General features: G+C 45.9%; 3 protein-coding genes across 7 annotated transcripts; 1 reads left to right on the forward strand and 2 right to left on the reverse strand.

Moving 5' to 3' along the window:
* Positions 1-4,611: 4,611 nt before the first annotated feature.
* jmjd6 (jumonji domain containing 6) lies at positions 4,612-9,768 on the reverse strand. Its single transcript, NM_001016203.2, is given in 6 exon segments — positions 4,612-5,870; positions 6,189-6,327; positions 6,810-6,945; positions 7,027-7,313; positions 7,588-7,976; positions 9,635-9,768. Coding segments are annotated over 6 exon segments (1,212 nt in total). The 5' UTR covers positions 9,764-9,768; the 3' UTR covers positions 4,612-5,738.
* A 183-nt stretch (positions 9,769-9,951) lies between these two features.
* Positions 9,952-13,300, forward strand: mettl23 (methyltransferase like 23). Its single transcript, XM_002935924.5, has 5 exons — positions 9,952-10,292; positions 11,202-11,306; positions 11,396-11,633; positions 11,984-12,068; positions 12,901-13,300. Exons 1-5 carry the CDS (start codon positions 10,194-10,196, stop codon positions 13,076-13,078), a joined length of 705 nt encoding a protein of 234 aa, XP_002935970.2. The 5' UTR covers positions 9,952-10,193; the 3' UTR covers positions 13,079-13,300.
* Positions 13,301-15,434: 2,134 nt separating this feature from the next.
* srsf2 (serine/arginine-rich splicing factor 2) lies at positions 15,435-19,318 on the reverse strand. 5 transcript variants are annotated; one of them, XR_001925402.1, is made up of 5 exons: positions 18,804-19,318; positions 17,185-17,493; positions 16,842-16,945; positions 16,259-16,369; positions 15,435-15,825 (listed from the first exon to the last, which is right to left on the reverse strand). XR_001925402.1 is itself a non-coding variant. In NM_203997.1 (3 exon segments), coding segments are annotated over 2 exon segments (663 nt in total). In that variant the 5' UTR covers positions 19,160-19,283; the 3' UTR covers positions 15,435-16,369; positions 17,185-17,186.
* Between the last annotated feature and the right edge of the window lie 978 nt (positions 19,319-20,296).

Here is a 20,296-nt window from a genome sequence, read left to right on the forward strand (position 1 = left end):
GTGTTTCCCTTAGACAGTACAGTATGGGGGTACAGCTTATTGTGTGCCCAGAACATTCCTTCTCTGTATATTTGTATTTATACATATGGGTAGGGGGTGCCATAGTGTTTCCCTTAGACAGTACAGTATGGGGTACAGCTTATTGTGTGCCCAGAACATTCCTTCTCTGTATATTTGTATTTATACATATGGGTAGGGGGTGCCATAGTGTTTCCCTTAGACAGTACAGTATGGGGGTACAGCTTATTGTGTGCCCAGAACATTCCCTCTCTGTATATTTGTATTTATACATATGGGTAGGGGGTGCCATAGTGTTTCCCTTAGACAGTACAGTATGGGGGTACAGCTTATTGTGTGCCCAGAACATTCCTTCTCTGTATATTTGTATTTATACATATGGGTAGGGGGTGCCATAGTGTTTCCCTTAGACAGTACAGTATGGGGGTACAGCTTATTGTGTGCCCAGAACATTCCTTCTCTGTATATTTGTATTTATACATATGGGTAGGGGGTGCCATAGTGTTTCCCTTAGACAGTACAGTATGGGGGTACAGCTTATTGTGTGCCCAGAACATTCCCTCTCTGTATATTTGTATTTATACATATGGGTAGGGGGTGCCATAGTTTTCCCTTAGACAGTACAGTATGGGGGTACAGCTTATTGTGTGCCCAGAACATTCCTCTCTGTATATTTGTATTTATACATATGGGTAGGGGGTGCCATAGTGTTTCCCTTAGACAGTACAGTATGGGGGTACAGCTTATTGTGTGCCCAGAACATTCCTTCTCTGTATATTTGTATTTATACATATGGGTAGGGGGTGCCATAGGTTTCCCTTAGACAGTACAGTATGGGGGTACAGCTTATTGTGTGCCCAGAACATTCCTTCTCTGTATATTTGTATTTATACATATGGGTAGGGGGTGCCATAGTGTTTCCCTTAGACAGTACAGTATGGGGGTACAGCTTATTGTGTGCCCAGAACATTCCTTCTCTGTATATTTGTATTTATACATATGGGTAGGGTGCCATAGTGTTTCCCTTAGACAGTACAGTATGGGGGTACAGCTTATTGTGTGCCCAGAACATTCCTTCTCTGTATATTTGTATTTATACATATGAGGTGCCATAGTGTTTCCCTTAGACAGTACAGTATGGGGGTACAGCTTATTGTGTGCCCAGAACATTCCTTCTCTGTATATTTGTATTTATACATATGGGTAGGAGGTGCCATAGTGTTTCCCTTAGACAGTACAGTATGGGGGTACAGCTTATTGTGTGCCCGAACATTCCTTCTCTTGGCACATACCCATGGGCAAACAAAGGCAAATTCATGGGCTTTATTGGTGAATCAGTGTGTGCAGCCTATGGCCGTGCAGCTGTTACACGAGTAAAACTCCCAGAATCCAACAGCTGTGTAGCTGAGTGAGACAAAGGAACAGCTGATAAATAAAGGGGAACTTCACTGCTAACAAAGGAGCAACACATTAGGGCTACACTCTCGCTCCGTTAGTCCCACCATAGGGGAAATCCTCATTTGGCAGCTAATTTTTATTTTGGTTATTTGCCCAGTTTCCTACAGATTGTGTGTTTTCCACTGTGAACCTAATTGATACATTTAGGGTATCATGATTGTAAGCTCTTTTGGGCAGGGCTCCCTTCCCCTCTTGTATCGGTTACTGATTGCTTTATATGTTACTCCTTGTAGATTGTAAGCTCTTTTGGGCAGGGCTCTCTTCCCCTCTTGTATCGGTTACTGATTGCTTTATATGTTACTCCTTGTAGAGTGTAAGCTCTTTTGGGCAGGGCTCTCTTCCCCTCCTGTATCGGTTACTGATTGCTTTATATGTTACTCCTTGTAGAGTGTAAGCTCTTTTGGGCAGGGCTCTCTTCCCCTCTTGTATCGGTTACTGATTGCTTTATATGTTACTCCTTGTAGAGTGTAAGCTCTTTTGGGCAGGGCTCTCTTCCCCTCTTGTATCGGTTACTGATTGCTTTATATGTTACTCCTTGTAGAGTGTAAGCTCTTTTGGGCAGGGCTCTCTTCCCCTCCTGTATCGGTTACTGATTGCTTTATATGTTACTCCTTGTAGAGTGTAAGCTCTTTTGGGCAGGGCTCTCTTCCCCTCTTGTATCGGTTACTGATTGCTTTATATGTTACTCCTTGTAGAGTGTAAGCTCTTTTGGGCAGGGCTCCCTTCCCCTCCTGTATCGGTTACTGATTGCTTTATATGTTACTCCTTGTAGAGTGTAAGCTCTTTTGGGCAGGGCTCTCTTCCCCTCCTGTATCGGTTACTGATTGCTTTATATGTTACTCCTTGTAGAGTGTAAGCTCTTTTGGGCAGGGCTCTCTTCCCCTCCTGTATCGGTTATTGATTGCTTTATATGTTACTCCTTGTAGAGTGTAAGCTCTTTTGGGCAGGGCTCTCTTCCCCTCTTGTATCGGTTACTGATTGCTTTATATGTTACTCCTTGTAGAGTGTAAGCTCTTTTGGGCAGGGCTCTCTTCACCCCTTGTATCGGTTACTGATTGCTTTAAATGTTACTCTGTATGTCCAATGTATGAAACCCACTTATTGTACAGCGCTGCGGGGTATGTTGGCGCTTTATAAATAAATGTTAATAATATCATGGGGAATGGCTCAAATGGGGCAAGCAGTATGGCAGCACATAAATATATCTATAATTCATACACACAGAGAGGGCATGGGATGGGCACACAATGAACTATACCAACATACAGAAACACTATGGCAGCTCCAGCCCATGCAAACATACACAGAAGGGACCCATTTAGGAACAATAGGAAAACATGTCCAGTTCATTACCCAATTTTACCCCGTTGTACTATTTCCCAGGCGTTGCCCAATGGCTGCAGGGGAAGGGAGGTGTATTACACCAGGCTGGAGCTGGCATCCCACTAATCTATGTTATTTATGGATCAGTGACTTACTCACTCTGAACAGCTGCTCCCCCTTCTGGCAGTCACGGAGTGTTACATTTCAAGGGACCCAAACAATGCCAGGCCTATGGGAGGCATGACTGGGTGCCAGCAAGTATGGGCTCTTCTGCTTCCCAGTACAGTAGGCATGGATAGAACTGGGCAGATGTATGCAAGCACTGGGAGTAAGTAGAAAGAGGAAAGTGTAAATTGGCCATAGTGGGAATGCTACATATTCCCTGAAGTCAGAACTGCTAATTTTGCAAACGCTGCTTTCCTGGAAAGACTGCAGAACTGTAACAAAGAAGCGGGCGAGTGATTAAGGCTAACGGGTCATGTTATTATTATACACGGCATTACAAGTAAATATAACTAGGTACCTTGCTTTGTAACCAATGGGGGAAGCCATTTTCCACTGCACTCCCTCACTCTAAGCCTTGTTTCCTGCCTTCTACTGCATAGGAAGTGAGGTGTGCGCTGGGTTATGGCTTCCCCCCAAAGATAAACAAGTCCTGGTAGAATCATTCCTAGAGCTGAACATGTTGCTCTTCTGTTTTTACTTCATATTAGATTCTAAAATCCACCAGTATTTATTTATCCCTTGTCTATCTCGTTTTTTTCCCAGTACTCTTTAGCAGCTAGATTATTTATTTATTTTTTTTGCCACTTTCCTTCAGGGAATTGATGGCAATAAAGCAGTACAGGTATAGTGATCAGCGATTGGCTCGTTTAATGCGCAAACACAGGGGACAACAGTACATGTGTTTTGTGGACACGAGTCGTGTCATGGGGTTTGTTCAGGCTACAATTAAACACCTGAGGCCAACACAACAGGTACAGGGCAAGTAACACAAGGCTGTAAATATCCCATAGGAGTTAATGTATACAGAGATTCAGCCCACGGCTTGCTATGTGTATGGCATGAATAGGGTTGCCACCTTAATTTAATACGAGCCACACAGGGACTGGCCCACAGGGATACCAGGAAAATTCCCGGTGGGCCCTCCTGCTTCTACCCTATTGGCCTAATTCAGGGTCATTACTTATTTTTCTATGGGAACAAAGCAACTAAATATATAAAAAATACAGATTATAGTTTGTAAAGATAAAAAGAAAACTAGGAATATATAGAGACTGAGTAAGAAATGGATGAAAAAAAGTTTAGAGAGTGGGCCCATAGTCTTAAGGTTTTCTGGTGGGCCCCTGGGGTCCCAGTCCGTCACTGGGGCCACTTATTGAATCCTCACCCTGCATGGCTAATTAGCTATTAATCTAGATGCACGCTGCAGACTGAACTGATTTATGTGCAGCCATGCTTCTAAATGAATTGCTAATTAGCCATGCAGGGTGTGGATTCAATATGTGGCCGGTATTAAAGGGGTGAGGTGATAACACTAGGTATGAGAGGTCCGACTGTGTATTGTGCATCCATCCAGCCAGTGGGTCACTTTGCTGCAGCATTGTTCCATTAATTAAGGCTCACACCCGCATGTTTAGAACAACAGGAAGTGATGTAAAGCTGCAGCGCCTCCATTTCCTGTTGGACGACCCATCATCAGGGCCAATAATCCTCGACCCACCAGTATGGTCAAACCTGGGCAGGTGTGGCCAACTTAACACAAAATAGGCTTTGCACAGCAGACGCAAGAGAAACAAGAGCCACAAGAAATTCACCTTTAGATGTGACTTTTATTTTTGTTAGAAAAAAATATATATTAAAAAAAAAAAAACAAGAGAAAAATTACAGTTTTAAATTAACAGAGCAATCACAGACTTTAAAAATCTCGGCTTTCGAGTGATATTAAAGGTAATTCCGACACAAATTAGATCAGGATTTATCCGTTTAAAAAGAATTCTCTGGGATTATTGGCGTGTATTGTCTCTTTAAATGGGTTTAAAGGGTATTTATATATATAAATGGAGGTTTATGTTGCTTGTGCTGCAGTGCATTAAGTACTAGGCCTGGTTAAAGGCAATGTAAACCCAAAAACACAAAAGATGTCCTTCTAAGCAGCTCCCCAATATACAGTCGTTACTCATTTGCAATGGTTTTAAAGTCATGGGTAAGTGCCACTGCTGCTTATATCTGTTTATATCTTTCTTTTCCCTAGTTCTGACTCCTGAAACAATGTAGCAGAAGTCAGCCTTTGCAGGTTTGCCAATCAGCTGGCTTCTACATGGCCTCAAAAGCCAGTGCAGAGAGAACAAAGGGACGGTCGCTGCAGTTATAGTTACAGATAACTTTAAAACCAGTAAAAATGTGTAATGAATGTATATTGGGAAGTAGCTGAAAACGGTGTTTTCTTCCATTTGGCCAATTGGATATTTGGGTTTAGATTCCCTTTGATTCCCAGACACACATTTATAAAGAAGGGGGCTGCTAAAGGTATTGTACATGCTGCTCAGTCGATGCGGCACTCCTTCAGGGGATATCTGTCGAACTTTCCCTTTTAGACTTCTATTAGCAGAAAGCTGTAGCTGTTAATCCCCAAATACAGACAGAGAGGCCCCCTGTGTGCGGAGTGCCGGCCAGACAGCTGGAATGAAGCAGCAAAGTTGAAGGAGAGATGGAGGCCACAAACCTTGAGAAGGAGGAACGTCTTGGCCTAACTGGCTTTTTGGCTAAAAGACTGATAATCCCATGTATTCCGGCCTATTAAATACAGTCTGTGTGAGATCTAATATAAAACAGTAAGACTGCTTTGCTCTGCGGGTGTGTAGCAGCACAGGGGGCAGGAGTGGGAGTCACCATATTCGTAGAACTGGGAACAATGGTTGCTTGGCCTTTGCTTGGTGTCACCTTGAGGAGCTGCGCTCCTTGCTCACGCAGTCGTCCTGTGTGGTGCTGTCGCCGTTCCCCATCCCACTGCAGATTCTTCTCTTCTTCTTTCTATGGGACATCATTTCCGCTCCAGAACTTGAGTCATCCTGGGGGGGCCAAAGAGACAAAAGTCATTATGCAGAGAAAGCTCCTTATATAACAGAATTATATTGCTGAGGGCTGCTGTATGAAATGAGATGTACACTAGCCCTATGGTGGGACCATGCACCAGTGCCAAGCCAAATATATAATTCAAGTCCCAGCCTGGCACCGTGACACATGAATCACTACATTACTATTACTATAGATTAACTCCTTATACTGAGAATGCTGGTGTGTGCAGCCTAAAGGCCCTAGGTACAGCTTTACCCTAAGGGTTGCTTCATGGTTCTTATGATCAGCATGGGCACAAAGAAAGGACTCACCTCTGAGCAGGACTCCGAAGAGCTGGAGGAAGATGAACTAGAAGAATCACTGGAGGAGTCGGATGCAATACCTGTGGATTCTTGCAGGTCCACAGTATCTGCCAGTGCTGCCAACTCTGGACGCTCCTGCTTCAAAATCCTGTTGGCATTGAGATAAATGTATAAGTAAGGGAGGAATGTATAGGTAAGGGAGGGAGGGACAGTCGTATAGGTGTGGGAGAGAGGGAGGGAGAGGCATATAGGGAAGGGACAGGCATGTAGGTATGGGAGAGACAGACGTATAAGTAAGGGAGGGAGGGACGGGTGTATAGGTGTGGGTGGGAGGGACGGGTGTATAGGTGTGGGTGGGAGGGACGTATATACAGATGTAAATGCAGGGGAGAGACATATTAATAAGGTAGAGATATGTATATGGAAGGAAGAGAATGAGCAGCAAACCATAGCAACAAATCAGATTTCTATTCATGGTGCTCCCAGCAGAAGTCTAATTAGAGCTGATTGGTTGCTAAGGGAATCCGTATCAGGCTGACCCACAGAACAACAAGATAATTATGGGGTTCAGGATATGATAGGAAGGAGCGGTACTGGGTAAAGCATAACAGCCACTTAACCCCCTCTCACCTGTACCACTTCCTGGAAAGCTTGGGCCTCCCTCTCACAGTTTTGTGCCAAACAACGGGGAAATTAGAGCAGCTGGCAAAGTTCTGGGTAACCGCGATGGCGGTGTCCAAATTGAGGACCACGTGCCACCAACCTCCTGTGCAAGAAATGGAAAGTTTCACTGGACCGGTTCCGGGAATGACATACTCTGCGTATCTATAGCAACCCGCTTGCTTACCTGGGACAAACACCGTCTCTCCAGGCTTCTGCAGAATCTCCAGAGGTTTAAAATCAGGCGGCCATGACGGAAGCTGAGTGCGCGGGTAAATAACGGTGAACCAGGTGATGGCCTCATCCTGCTGATTCCCCCCCTCATCCCGTGTCACTTTTATCAGTTCCCGTGGCACATTAGTGGGAAACAGGCACCAGCGCTTATGGCCATGGACTAAAGAGTTCCAGGCGCTGGTGCCCAAAGGGTCGATATGGATTCCAGTCCCAGAACGTGCCGGCCCCATCACAAACCACCTGATGGAAGCAGAGAGATAAAAAAATCGTTATTTTAATGAGCGTCAGGATAACCAGAACCTGTCTCCGACCCGCATATTGGCTGATTGGGTGCTGGTACCAGTGTAGATGCCAGTAGTTGTAGTAGATAAGGGGGTTCCCAAATAAACTGGGTGGCACTGGGTTGCAACAGCCGATTTCTTTTCTTAGCAGGCGTGTCAGGTTTGGGATACTTTCCCTTTATTTCATTCTACTACAAAGGGTTCCTATCTCCTATAAGGGACCAGAATCCTACCTGTACGGAGGGCGCCGTTTCTCCCCCGCAAACTGGAACAGGTCGTCACGGAAATACTTGGGCACCTCATAATCCTCTAGTAGTTTCTTCCTTTTGGGGTGTTCTCCGTAACTGCTATCAAAGATATACAGGGGGCTGTCGTCCCGCGTCCCCTCCAAGTACTCGATGTAGTACTTCATCTTCATTTTCACCGAGTAACCGTCGTTGTCCTCCCCACATTTGAACTTCTGGTTGCGGTACTTGCGCTTTAGCCGTTCCAGGGTCCATTTTTCTTGAGCCGGCCAATCAGCTGTGGCGTTGAGGATAACCACCGGCTTGTAGGGTTTTTCGTAGCGTTCGATGAACTCCTCTATGGTGAAGTGGGCGGCGTCCACGCGCTCGACATTATCCTGCAGATATATACGTGCCAGGGTTAATACAATCACACATTATAGCATTCTCAGATGCCTTATAGCAAGTCATGTGACTGGTACATTGTCCAATCACCCGTTTAGGGTGCTAATTAACATCAGGCAGCAAGAATTGTACCTAAAGGAGAAGCTCCCCATATAATTAACTTTCAGTATTATAAAGATTTTGAGAATCAGTCTGTCTCTTTATGACAATACAGGTATAGGACCCATTATCCAGAATGCTCGGACCTGGGGTTTTCCAGACAAGGGACCTTTCCGAAATTAAACTAATAGGACTGTTCTGCCCCCAATAAGGGGTAATTATATCTTAGTCGGGATCAAGTACAGGTACTGTTTTATTATTACAGAGAAAAGGGAATCATTTAACCATGAAATAAACCCAATAGGGCTGTTCTGCCCCAATAAGGGGTAATTATATCTTAGTTGGGATCAAGTACAGGTACTGTTTTATTATTACAGAGAAAAGGGAATCATTTAACCATTAAATAAACCCAATAGGGCTGTTCTGCCCCCAATAAGGGGTAATTATATCTTAGTTGGGATCAAGTACAGGTACTGTTTTATTATTACAGAGAAAAGGGAATCATTTAACCATTAAATAAAACCTATAGGGATTAACTGTACCTTAGTTGGGATCATGTACCCAATGTATTACAGACAAAAAGGGAATCATTTTTAAAATTAGCATTATTTGTTTGTAATGGAGTGTGTGGGAGATGGCCTTTCCATAAATCGGAACTTTATGAATAACAGGTTTCTGGATAACAGATCCCATACCTGTACAATATGAAAGCTACCAGGGTCCTAGGGTCATAATGCTCAGTAACCACAAGGCAGATTTGGCTTTTGGCTAGATATTTATTATTATTGATCATCCCTGATATTTTTGTTCAATGTCACCCCTAAGCATGTTCCAGTCTGTCATTTAAAGCAACCTGGTTGCTAGGATCTATGGGCCCATAGCAACAAGCCAACATTTTCATTCAAAGCTGAAAAGTGGCAAAACAAAGGCTGACACTTTAAGTGGGATAAGAAGCTACCTGATCCTGATCCAGTCCTTGGGGAGGCCCTGTCTCTGATCAATGAATAAATAAAGTCTTAGTACCAATCTGTGGGGGGCTGTACCCAGCTTCTAACTATGCCCAATGGGACCCCCAGACTTAGCGCCCAATGGGACCCCCAGACTTAGCGCCCAATGGGACCCCCAGACTTAGCGCCCAATGGGACCCCCAGACTTAGCGCCCAATGGGACCCCCAGACTTAGCGCCCAATGGGACCCCCAGACTTAGCGCCCAATGGGACCCCCAGACTTAGCGCCCAATGGGACCCCCAGACTTAGCGCCCAATGGGACCCCCAGACTTAGCGCCCAATGGGACCCCCAGACTTAGCGCCCAATGGGACCCCCAGACTTAGCGCCCAGTGGGACCCCCAGACTTAGCGCCCAATGCTCCAGTTAATGCACTTATAATCAAAGTTACCCAGTCTCTACCCCCCAGTTGTTAGAGAACTGAAGTTGAACCTTATAACTGAGCAAGCAAAGAGGTTCTGCAGCAGCAGCAGGTGGGGTCCCCCCTTCCCCAGTGGGTGAGTAGGTGAGTTCCCAGGGACAGGGGTTCCCTACTGTCTCCCTCACCCGTACAACACTGGGGTTCAGCGAGTAGAGCTCGCAGTAATTATGGCGGCACCAGTCCTGCGAGTCCTTCAGCTCCGGCCGGGCGCTGCGTTTCGCCTCCTTGATGCGCTTCTTACTCTTGTGGTTCATCCCCGGTGTTTCCGGTCCCGCTTTGCCCCGACAGTCCCTCCAGCAGCTTCACGCCCAACCCCTCTCCTCCCATTGGATTAACTTCACCGCCCCATTCTCTCTCAGCCAATGGGAGAAGAGGGGCAAGGAGGCGGCGCTGGGGAATAACTCTCCTCAAATCTGAGGCCGGTGTAGAACATTTATATAAACTTGTTATAAGCGGCAGTAGTTATAGAGTTTTGTGTTTACAGCATTGTATGAAATATCGAAAATAGTTTTGCAAAAGTACTAAGCAAAATGCGTCGGATATAAAAAATAAGCATCGGCCGACTGCACTAAGATGGACGCTAATGGAGGCCGCGCAGTGCGTTATGCGTCACCACTCCGCGACGCCGCTGCCCCCACGTGTTACTGCGCAGTGAGAGGTCCCTTTGGCGCATAATTTGCGGAAATGGGGGAAGAAAGCGAAGCGCGGATCGGGGAGAGGGTCTATACGTTCCTACGGGGAGAGGGGGAAGAAGGACGGGAGATGTGTGTGACCATCCCTGAGGTGCTGGCGGGACAGAGGCAACATGGGGGCTGGGCCATGGGATACGTGCGGGGCTGCAGGCGCTAAAGAGGCGGGGCTGTGTAAACAAGATGGGCGGGGATTGTCCGGCCTATTATTGGGCTTGCAGGGCGCCAGGAACCTGTGTGCGACCCGCGTCTTTCCTTATAAAGGGAAACTGCTTGTCGCAAGTCACTGGCACTGGTTATTTATCCATATATTTGTGCCCTTGTACCTTGCTGCCACTCCTATAACCCCACTTGTTTCTGTAGGGTCAGTTAAACGCATTCTGCATGGCTGCATAGGAGGCAGGACAGTCTGCAGCTGGCACCATGGCTGTAATGTGTATTGCCTGGGTGCCTGTGGCTATAGGGCGCAGTGCTGCACAATATGCTGGTGCTTTATACATCATAATAGCAAAATATGAGGTGCATCTATTGAGCAGAGATGGGGAGGTGTAGGCCCCCCACACACACAGCAGTGGCCAGGCCTGGGCCTAGGGTGGCACAAATGTAGGGGTGCCCAAGCCGCACAGCAATTTTGCTTACATAAAAAGCAATGAGGACGGTCGGGGGCGCCCCAACAACAATTCCGGTGCTGGCAGTGGCCCCAACTTCCTGACAAACACATACTTATGATCAAACTCTGCCACCTGTGACCCAAAAATTGGACTTTTGTGTCTCTTAGGGCCCCTGAGGGCACTCGCACCCCCCTAATTAGAGAGATTTGTTGGTAATAGATCCCATAACTATGTACAGGGGTGCCATGGGGGGGTACCCCAGTTGGGTACCCTGGCAAAGGGGGGGCCATAAAGGTTCCAACATTATAGGGAGCAATAAACCCCTGCACTGCAGAGCTTGCAATCTAATCTATAGATAGATGATTCTCACCGGTATTACCTTCCCTTTTCAGGTGCTGGACTGTCAGTACGGCATGTATGTGTGGCCCTGTGCCGTCGTGCTGGCGCAGTATCTCTGGTGTCACCGGAAGGATCTGCCAAACAAAAGGGTGTTGGAGGTATCTGGCTCTTGGCTTATGGGCTTCCCTGTATAATTAGGCTACAAGGCACTCCAGAGAGGTTGCCACTTTATCCTGTATCTTTACAGGTTGGCGCGGGTGTGAGCCTCCCTGGCGTTCTGGCTGCCAAATGCGGTGCCAAAGTGATTCTCTCCGACTCGGCGGAGCTGCCACAATGCCTGGAAAACTGCCGGCGAAGCTGTAACTGGAATAACATCACCGGAGTTCCTGTCGTCGGTCTGACCTGGGGCGAAATCTCTCCCGAGCTTCTCGATCTGCCGCCCATTGACATTATCTTGGGGTCAGATGTCTTCTATGAACCCAAAGGTAATGCAGGAAAGCTGAAAGTGGGGAACCAGCGTGCCCCCCCCCCCCATCAAATTCAGCACTCTTGGGTAGGAGAAAAGTAACCCCCTCTACTGCTTTACAGTGCCCCCAGGGGATAATACTATTGGAAATCTTCCCAGTGTAGCCCTAGCTCCGCCCACCACCCTGGGAAAGTGCCCAGGAGCAGGAAGTGTAGCAAATCGGAGCTCTGTATTTGGCTCAGTGGGAAGTGGGGGCATTAGAATAAGTGACCGTGGGGTTGTTGCTAATGTATCTAATGCTCATGGGCTTATGGTTCATCCCAGCTTGATTTACCCTTTAAGCAACAATACCATGTCATCCATTGTTAGACTTTGAAGACATCCTGTTAACCGTGCGCTTTCTGATGGAGAGGACACCCCGGGCTGAGTTCTGGACCACTTACCAAGTCAGAAGGTACTGGTGCATTATTGGGTATGGGTCCCTTTTATTAAGAAATAATTCCAAATTCTTTTCTATTGTGTTTGTCAAGCAAAATAAACTTACACTAGAGTAATAATATAAATAAATGGAAAGTGAAAGCAGGGTTGGATTGGGGGGTGAAGGACCCACCGGGGCCCGCGCCCATTGCCCGCCCATAACCTCCCACCCCCCACAGAGGGGCCCCGCTAACCCCCCTCACAGGGCTCCCCACCCGACGTCCTTCCCAGAGCGCGTAAATTTAACGCGTCAGGGCAGGGGGAGCGCCGCAAGGGTCGGGTCTGGGCCGCCGGGGCCCACCGGGATTTTTTCTGGTGTCCCGGCATCCCAGTCCGACCCTGAGTGAAAGTAATTGTCTGCCCGCCTCTATGCCTAAGAAAAAGAGGCGGAGAAAGCAATATATGATTGACAGCTGGGATTTTAAAATGCCTTTATAATAGGTGTGGATGTATTACTGAAAAAAAAGCAATCTGGATTTCATGTTTCATTTGAAAAGGGCTTTTATTATACAGTTTTTAGGTCTGGGTAACAGGTCCCCTTTAAACTAGTTATATAGTTAATAATCAGATAGAGGCCGTGCAAGTACAGCCACACCTACTTCAAGGGGCACTGCCCTAACTATAAAACATTAACCAGACTCCAAAAAAAAATGGGTTTATTGTTGTGCCCTGCAAACAACACAAAGTTGTAGAGTTAAGTTCCCCTTTAAAGAGCCATAAGGGAATCCCAGAGGCCTGCCGCCGATTTGAAAGTTGTTTACATTCCGATCGCATTAAATATTAAAAAGATGCTCATTATTTATTGGCAGTGCTGATTGGTCGATTGAAGCGCTGCTGTGCAAATGGAATCTGAAATGCACCGGGGTTCCGCTTAAAACGTTTGGTGCTGACAGAGAGTGCCTGGCCGGTTCAGAGCTTCCCGGAAGGCACACGGTGCAGATGATGATTATAACGTTGGATAGGGAGGCTGCTGGCTGCACTGCATGAGCGGGGAGACCCCTGGGAGGAGCCACCGCTCATTTATTTATGAGCAACAACAGAAGCCTCTTCTCTACATTCTGCATCTCACTGATGGATCAAGCAAGGGGGGAGAAACAATGGCAGGAGAGTAAGTTTCACCACTTAGATATTGTCTACTTTCTACATTTATGCTGGTCATAAATATATACTGTTACCCTGGCAACCAAGCAATTCCTTGTCTAATTCTAGCACCTATATAGTGGGATAATCTTATTCCATAGGAACCCTCGTGTAGGTTATGTATTATGGGCACCCAGTAACCCATTGCCAGGCTGGATAGTGGGATCAATAGGGTGTATATTTCATATTAAACTGAATGGCAAGATGGGTATTTAATCTGTTGCCTGCGCAGCATTTCCTCAGTTGTAATTAGTATTGCTGTTTCAGCCCTATCTATATAGTATTAATACAGGTGCCAGAAGGGGGCACAGCTAGCTGAAAGTGTATGAGCTGTGGCAGATATTTATACCAAAAAATATATGGGCCTTTACTGTGCACAACCCTGTTGGGGGGGGAGGAGGAAAGATACAGCAGCCCATTATTGTAAATGTCACCCATGGCATTTAACAACAGCCCAGACAAAAGCTGGCAGTTTGGGGTTACAGGTGCCTGCCAAATAACAAAGGTTGTAGCCTCTCAGCTGCTTTATATGTTGCTTGTGAGTAGAGGCAGCTTTAGAGGGCTCATTTTATCAATGAGCAGTAACCCATAGCAACCAGTCTTATTTTTCCTTGCATTGTGCTACCTTCAAATGGCTGAAAATAAAGCTAAACACTAAGGCTGATGGCACACAGCAGAAAGACTCAGGTAAATTATCTGGCCTATGCTGACACCAGCCTTGCCTGACCTGGAAAGATTGTCCCCCCCCTCAGGTACAGGCATTGCCACAGTCCAAGTCAGCCTTGTGGGTTATTGGTTACTGCCCATATAAATGGCATGCACTAAAGCTCTCTAGCATGGCTGCCTGTTAAGCAAAGGAGCTTACAGAATCCTTCCCTCCTCACTACATTCCCTCACTGGTCTCCCCCTCTGCTCAGAGCCTCCGTCTCTTTACACCATAAACACCCACTGCGCTCTCAGCTTAACCCTTTTTTATCTCACTCCTTCCCTCTGGAACTCTATCCCTCACAGGTACTCACACTGTACCTTCTGGGGCACTAAGATATTATTTTGCCCAGTCCTGCGCTTAAGGGCAAATGCCCATACCTGGTGCACTTTTACAGTTTGTGCCTGTATGTTACCCAACCACTTAGATTGTAAGCTCTACAGGGCAGGGACCTCCTTCCTACTGTGTCTCATACCACATGGCACTTATTCCCTGTGCATTTATATATTTATTGTGTTTATTATAACACTTGTCCTCCCTGTGTGTAATTGTGTATATTGTAAATTACTGTGTACCCTTGTGGTGCTTTATAAATAAAGTTATATATACACACTTATAGGTGCATAAAACAGAGCTGGTGAAGTAAATCATGAGCAGATAGGTAGGTACAGGCCCAATTGCAGGCAAACCGAAGATATGCTTACAGACAACATAGCATACCCTCCCAATCTTGCGCGGTTGAACAAGGCTAAAAATCACATTTAGATATTGCCCCTTTATTGTAGCTCCCAACAATAGATTTGCTCCTAACTTTTTTTTTTTTTTAAATAGTTTTTGAATTATTTGCCTTCCTCTACCTCTTTCCAGCTTTCAAAATGGGGGTCACGGATTCTGGTGGCAGCCAAAAACTATTGCTCTGTGAGGCTACAATTTTATTGTTGGTTTACTTTCCTCTTTTGTATTCAAGTTCTGTCCTATTCATATTCTTGAATCAGTAAAATCACTCCCTGGTTGCTATGGTAATTTGGACCTAACAGCCACAGTTGTTGAAACTGAAATAACGCAAAAACCAAATAAAAACCAATTGCTTATTGTCTGATTACCCTCTTCAGGTTTTTTTGTTGGTTTTATTCCCTCTGGATTTACCTGGTGTGTCGGCAACTCCCAGTACCTGTCCAACCCCCACCTGATTTATTGTGCTTAGACTTCATGAACAAAGGCTAAAGGTGTCTGTCCCAATTGGCATTTTCTGTTGCCACTGGGCTGTACTATACTTTCTCATGGTTAAGCTGTGGTAAAAGCAGTGCTGTTTACGTAAACCCTGATTCTAATGGATCCCCTGAGGGAGCCACATATGGGTAAAGGATCAGATAGCAGCCATGTGAAATCCAGCCATCTGTGGCCCTTTCAGCTGAATACATGGAGAGAAGACACTGGCTAAATACACAAGGAAATACAATTGTACACCTAAATAACAAAGAAAGTCTGACAAATGTATAAAGAAAAAAAAAAGTTTATTTACTACAGAAACAGTGGTTATAGTAGAGAATGAGAGCCAGAGATATGCAGATCAGTACATACAAAGGAATGACACCAGCATGGGATATTATCACACAATGATGCTCAGGATTTACCAGGTTTAAAACATAAAGGTGTTTCTCATCAGCTAGATGTGCTCACTGTATGCTCCGTTATTATATGCAAGGCCCGGGCGACTGGATGTGCAGTTGTCGTCAGGCATCCTAATAAACTGGACAGCCATTGTGTTTTCTGCACGACAAGGCAGCACAGGAGCAATCAGGAGATAACAGGAAACAGCCAAGCACTCTGCACTGCAACACGCCACCTTAAACAGCTAACCAGCAATACAACTGCTACACAACTGCGCCTAGTGCACAAAAATACACAAGAGAAGAAATTAGAGTTGTAATCAAACAAAAACACTCCCTTGCAACATTGTCACATGAACATTTTTTACCCCCACACTTCAAGGCTCACGTATTACAAGAACATATGACTGGGTGGAACCCTGGCCGGTCAATCTGACGAGGCACAGCGCCCATGCACTATAAGTAGGGCTGTGGAGCATACTAGCTGTGAGATAACCTTCATTCCCCCACAGAATTTCAATGATACTTTGACAAAAGCAAGTTACCTCAAACATCCAAGCCAATATTGAAATCTGTAGTCGGTCATTTCACTAAATTACAAGAAATCGGAATAACAGGGAACAAAATTGCACATAAAATGTATAAAGTCTTGCGACACGAAGCGCAACTGAAAACAGGTAAAAAGTTTTAAGAAATCATACAAATAACCACCTTTTCGGCAGGCCATTGCTTTGCTCTGTGTTTCTCCATGGGCTGATGAGCTAATGAATGAATTATCACCCCAGGGATGTTGTCCAGCTTGTAGAATTCCGGCTGTTGACTCTGATGGTGGAGAACAGAAACAGTGAGGATTAGATTAGTCGCACTGAGCAGATGCTGGAGAGGCAGGTGAGCTTGCAATCAGAAGGGCAGTAACCAATAGCTTCTGTGATGGTCTTTATTGCAAGTGTGCTCTGCTTGCTATAGGTAAGAATGGCACATACTGTGAGCTGGCAAGCTATGAAAGCTTACACTGACAAATGCTGGGAGTTGCAGTTTCCCACCCCCCAGTCTATTAGGTGTGCATCTTTAGAAGGGATAGTTTCCTCCCATAAAGCATTAAATGCCAATAGTGATGTTAATATTTAGTAGAACTCACACGCAGGTTGGTGTAGGTAGGTGCATATGCCATGAGTTAGGAATTTATATATAAAATCACAGTATTAGTGCCTTCTGACCAACTGAGCAACACTGCAATAGAACAAGCGGCTCATAGAATCCCAGACAGTGCATCTTTTTAACATCGGACACAAACCTGCTCCAATAAACGCCCACAGAAACTGGTCCCTGGAGGATCAGGAAAAACCACTTAATATCTGCAATACAGCCCAATACTCCTTAAGCAACTGGAGCCCGCAGCTTTGAGGGGAAAATGCAGATATCGGTTTAAACAATCATTCAAAAAGGACAACAGAACCCCCAGCCAATTCCCAGCCTGCAGAGTAGTATAAACACACTGCTAGCAGAGCAGCAGCTTCCACCCAGAATCCACCAGGGTCTGGGGAAAAGGAAGAGAACTCTTGCACTTGTACTGAAGGCACCCCCCAGATGCTTTACATGCTAGGCCTAACCCCCTCTGTATTGCACAAGCACGTTACCTTCAGGAAGACACGGCGCCCTCTTCCTCTGGCGACTTAGGAGGGCTCTGGGAGCGGGATCTGGATTTGGAGTTGGAGTTCTGTGGAGGCGGCGGCGAATTTCTTGTTCTGGACCTAGATCTGGAGCGGGAGCGAGACCTGGACGCGGACGATGACTTAGACTTGGATCTCCTTGCCGAGCGAGACTTTGAGCTGGACCGGGTGCGGGACCTTGTGCGAGAGCGGGACTTTGAGCGGCTGTAGCGAGACCTGCTGCGGGACCTTGACCTGCTCTTGCTTCTGGAACGGCTGCGACGTCGCCTCCTGGGGCTGGAAAAAAAGAGAAACAAACAAACAAATATGAACAAACCTTCACTTCACACGCATATACACACCTTTATATATTCACTGCTATTCCGTGGCACCCTGCCAGGGGTAGGAGCATATTGAGTTTAGCTGTATAGCTGATGTATGTACCTTTATATTCCAGTGCTTTATAAGTACAGGTATGGGACCTGTTATCCAGAATGCTCAGGACCTGGTGTTTTCCAGATAAGGGATTTTTCTGTAACTTGTAGTCAGCTAAAAATCATTTAGATATTGAATAAACCCAATAGGATTGTTTTGCCCCCAATAAGGGGTAATTATATCTTAGTTGGGATCAAGTACAGGTACTGTTTTATTATTACAGAGAAAAGGGAATCATTTAACCATTAAATAAACCCAATAGGGCTGTTCTGCCCCAATAAGGGGTAATTATATCTTAGTTGGGATCAAGTACAGGTACTGTTTTATTATTACAGAGAAAAGGGAATCATTTAACCATTAAATAAACCCAATAGGGCTGTTCTGCCCCCAATAAGGGGTAATTATATCTTAGTTGGGATCAAGTACAGGTACTGTTTTATTATTACAGAGAAAAGGGAATCATTTAACCATTAAATAAACCCAATAGGGCTGTTCTGCCCCCAATAAGGGGTAATTATATCTTAGTTGGGATCTAGTACAGGTACTGTTTTATTATTAGAGAAATCCTTTTTAAAAATTAGAATTATTTGCTTATAATAGAGTATATAGGAGATGGCCTTTCCATAATTTGGAACTTTCTGGATAATGGGTTCCAGGTAAGGGAAACCATACCTGTACAGCTAGTCTTCTTGTCTTTTAAGCTCTATCCCAAATTCAAATAAAAAAAATATATATATATATATTATATATATATATCTTAAGTACTGCTTAGCCCCCAATGGCATGGCTAATTATTAGTTATTATTGAAATCACATTGTGGCAGAAAAAGACCTAAATCTTTAGTCAATCTTAACACAGCAAATAACTGTATATAGCCAAGATGCCTCAGCCAGGCCTTACATCCCAATTGGATTAATGGGTTTCTCCCTATAGAGAATGATAATAGTGTTATGCACAGACGGATTGATATGGCTGGATGAAGTAGAAAGTGTAGGGCAGGCAGGAGAGAGCTAATGGAGGCGAGTCCCTCAGGGAGCAGTGAGTGCAGAGGCGCAGAGGAGAGCGTTGGGCGCCATTTTGGGCGCATCACGTGGTGTGTCGGTTCTATTGTGCGGCCCCGCAGCATTCTCCCCTCCGTGTCTGAATGAGAAACCCCGCTATGGCCCCTCACCTTCTGCTCCGCCGGCCGTAGTCGCCGTATCTGCGAGGAGGGGGCCCTCTCCTTCCGTGGTGGGAATCGGGAGGCCGGCCGTACCGGGCCATCTGCACCCTCAGCTCCCGCCCGTCCAGCACGGCCCCATCCATGGCGTCCATCGCGTCTTCGGCATCGCGCTTGTCGTGGAAGCGAACGAAGGCGAAGCCCCGGCTCTCCTTGGTGTAGCGGTCCCGGGGGATGTACACGTCGCCCACCCTGCCATACTTCTCGAACACCCGGCGCAGGGTCTCCGGGGAGGTTCGGTACGTTAGGTTATCAACCTTGAGAGAGGTCATTCCCTCCACGTCAGGCGGAGGCCGACCGTAGCTCATGGAATCGCGACTTAAGTGGGAAAGCAACGCCGACACAAAACGAAACCTGGGCCCACTCACACACGATGCAGAGAAACAGCAGCCACTGTCGAGCGCTCAGCCCTGCAATAGGACTAAGCCAGCGCTGCCTCTCTCAGTTATACCCGCCACAAAATGGCGCCGGCCCCGCCTCTCCAGCAATCTGATTTCCGTACGCCAATCAGCAGCGCGAAAAAATGAGCGGGCTCTTCGCGGATTGGTGGGCTGTGTTCCGTCCTACCTTTTCCGTCATCTGATTGGTTGCTGTGTCGAAGAGCCCCGCCGTTATGTATTTTGTTCTGAGATGGTGGATGAGTTAGTTTGTTGCGCATGTTCCTGAGGGGAAATATTTGCTACATTTATTTAGATAAAAGTGGCTGTCTGAGTATCCCTACTTTCCTGAACCTAGTGTATACAGAAGATATGTAGTGCTGTAACAAACAGTCAATGAGGCATTACCTCTGGGAAATGTGAATGTATTAGTACTGTAAATTATAAGGATAATAGGAATCACTGAGGGGTTATACAGGGAGCTCTGAGTATCACTCATGTATTATAAGGGATAATGTACCCCCTACTGTAAATGATAAGGATATTAGCAGTCACTGAGGGGTTCTGTGCCCCCCATATAAAGGCACAAGGCTGCAGGCTGAGTTATACAGGGAACTCTGAGTATCACTCATGTATTATAAGGGATAATGTACCCCCTACTGTAAATGATAAGGATATTAGCAGTCACTGAGGGGTTCTGTGCCCCCCATATAAAGGCACAAGGCTGCAGGCTGAGTTATACAGGGAACTCTGAGTATCACTCATGTATTATAAGGGATAATGTACCCCCTACTGTAAATGATAAGGATATTAGCAGTCACTGAGGGGTTCTGTGCCCATATAAAGGCACAAGGCTGCAGGCTGAGTTATACAGGGAACTCTGAGTATCACTCATGTATTATAAGGAATAATGTACCCCCTACTGTAAATGATAAGGATATTAGCAGTCACTGAGGGGTTCTTTGCCCATATAAAGGCACAAGGCTGCAGGCTGAGTTATACAGGGAACTCTGAGTATCACTCATGTATTATAAGGGATAATGTACCCCCTACTGTAAATGATAAGGA

This window comes from Xenopus tropicalis, chromosome 10, assembly GCF_000004195.4.
Source record: "Xenopus tropicalis strain Nigerian chromosome 10, UCB_Xtro_10.0, whole genome shotgun sequence".
In the NCBI taxonomy this organism is placed as follows: domain Eukaryota; kingdom Metazoa; phylum Chordata; class Amphibia; order Anura; family Pipidae; genus Xenopus; species Xenopus tropicalis.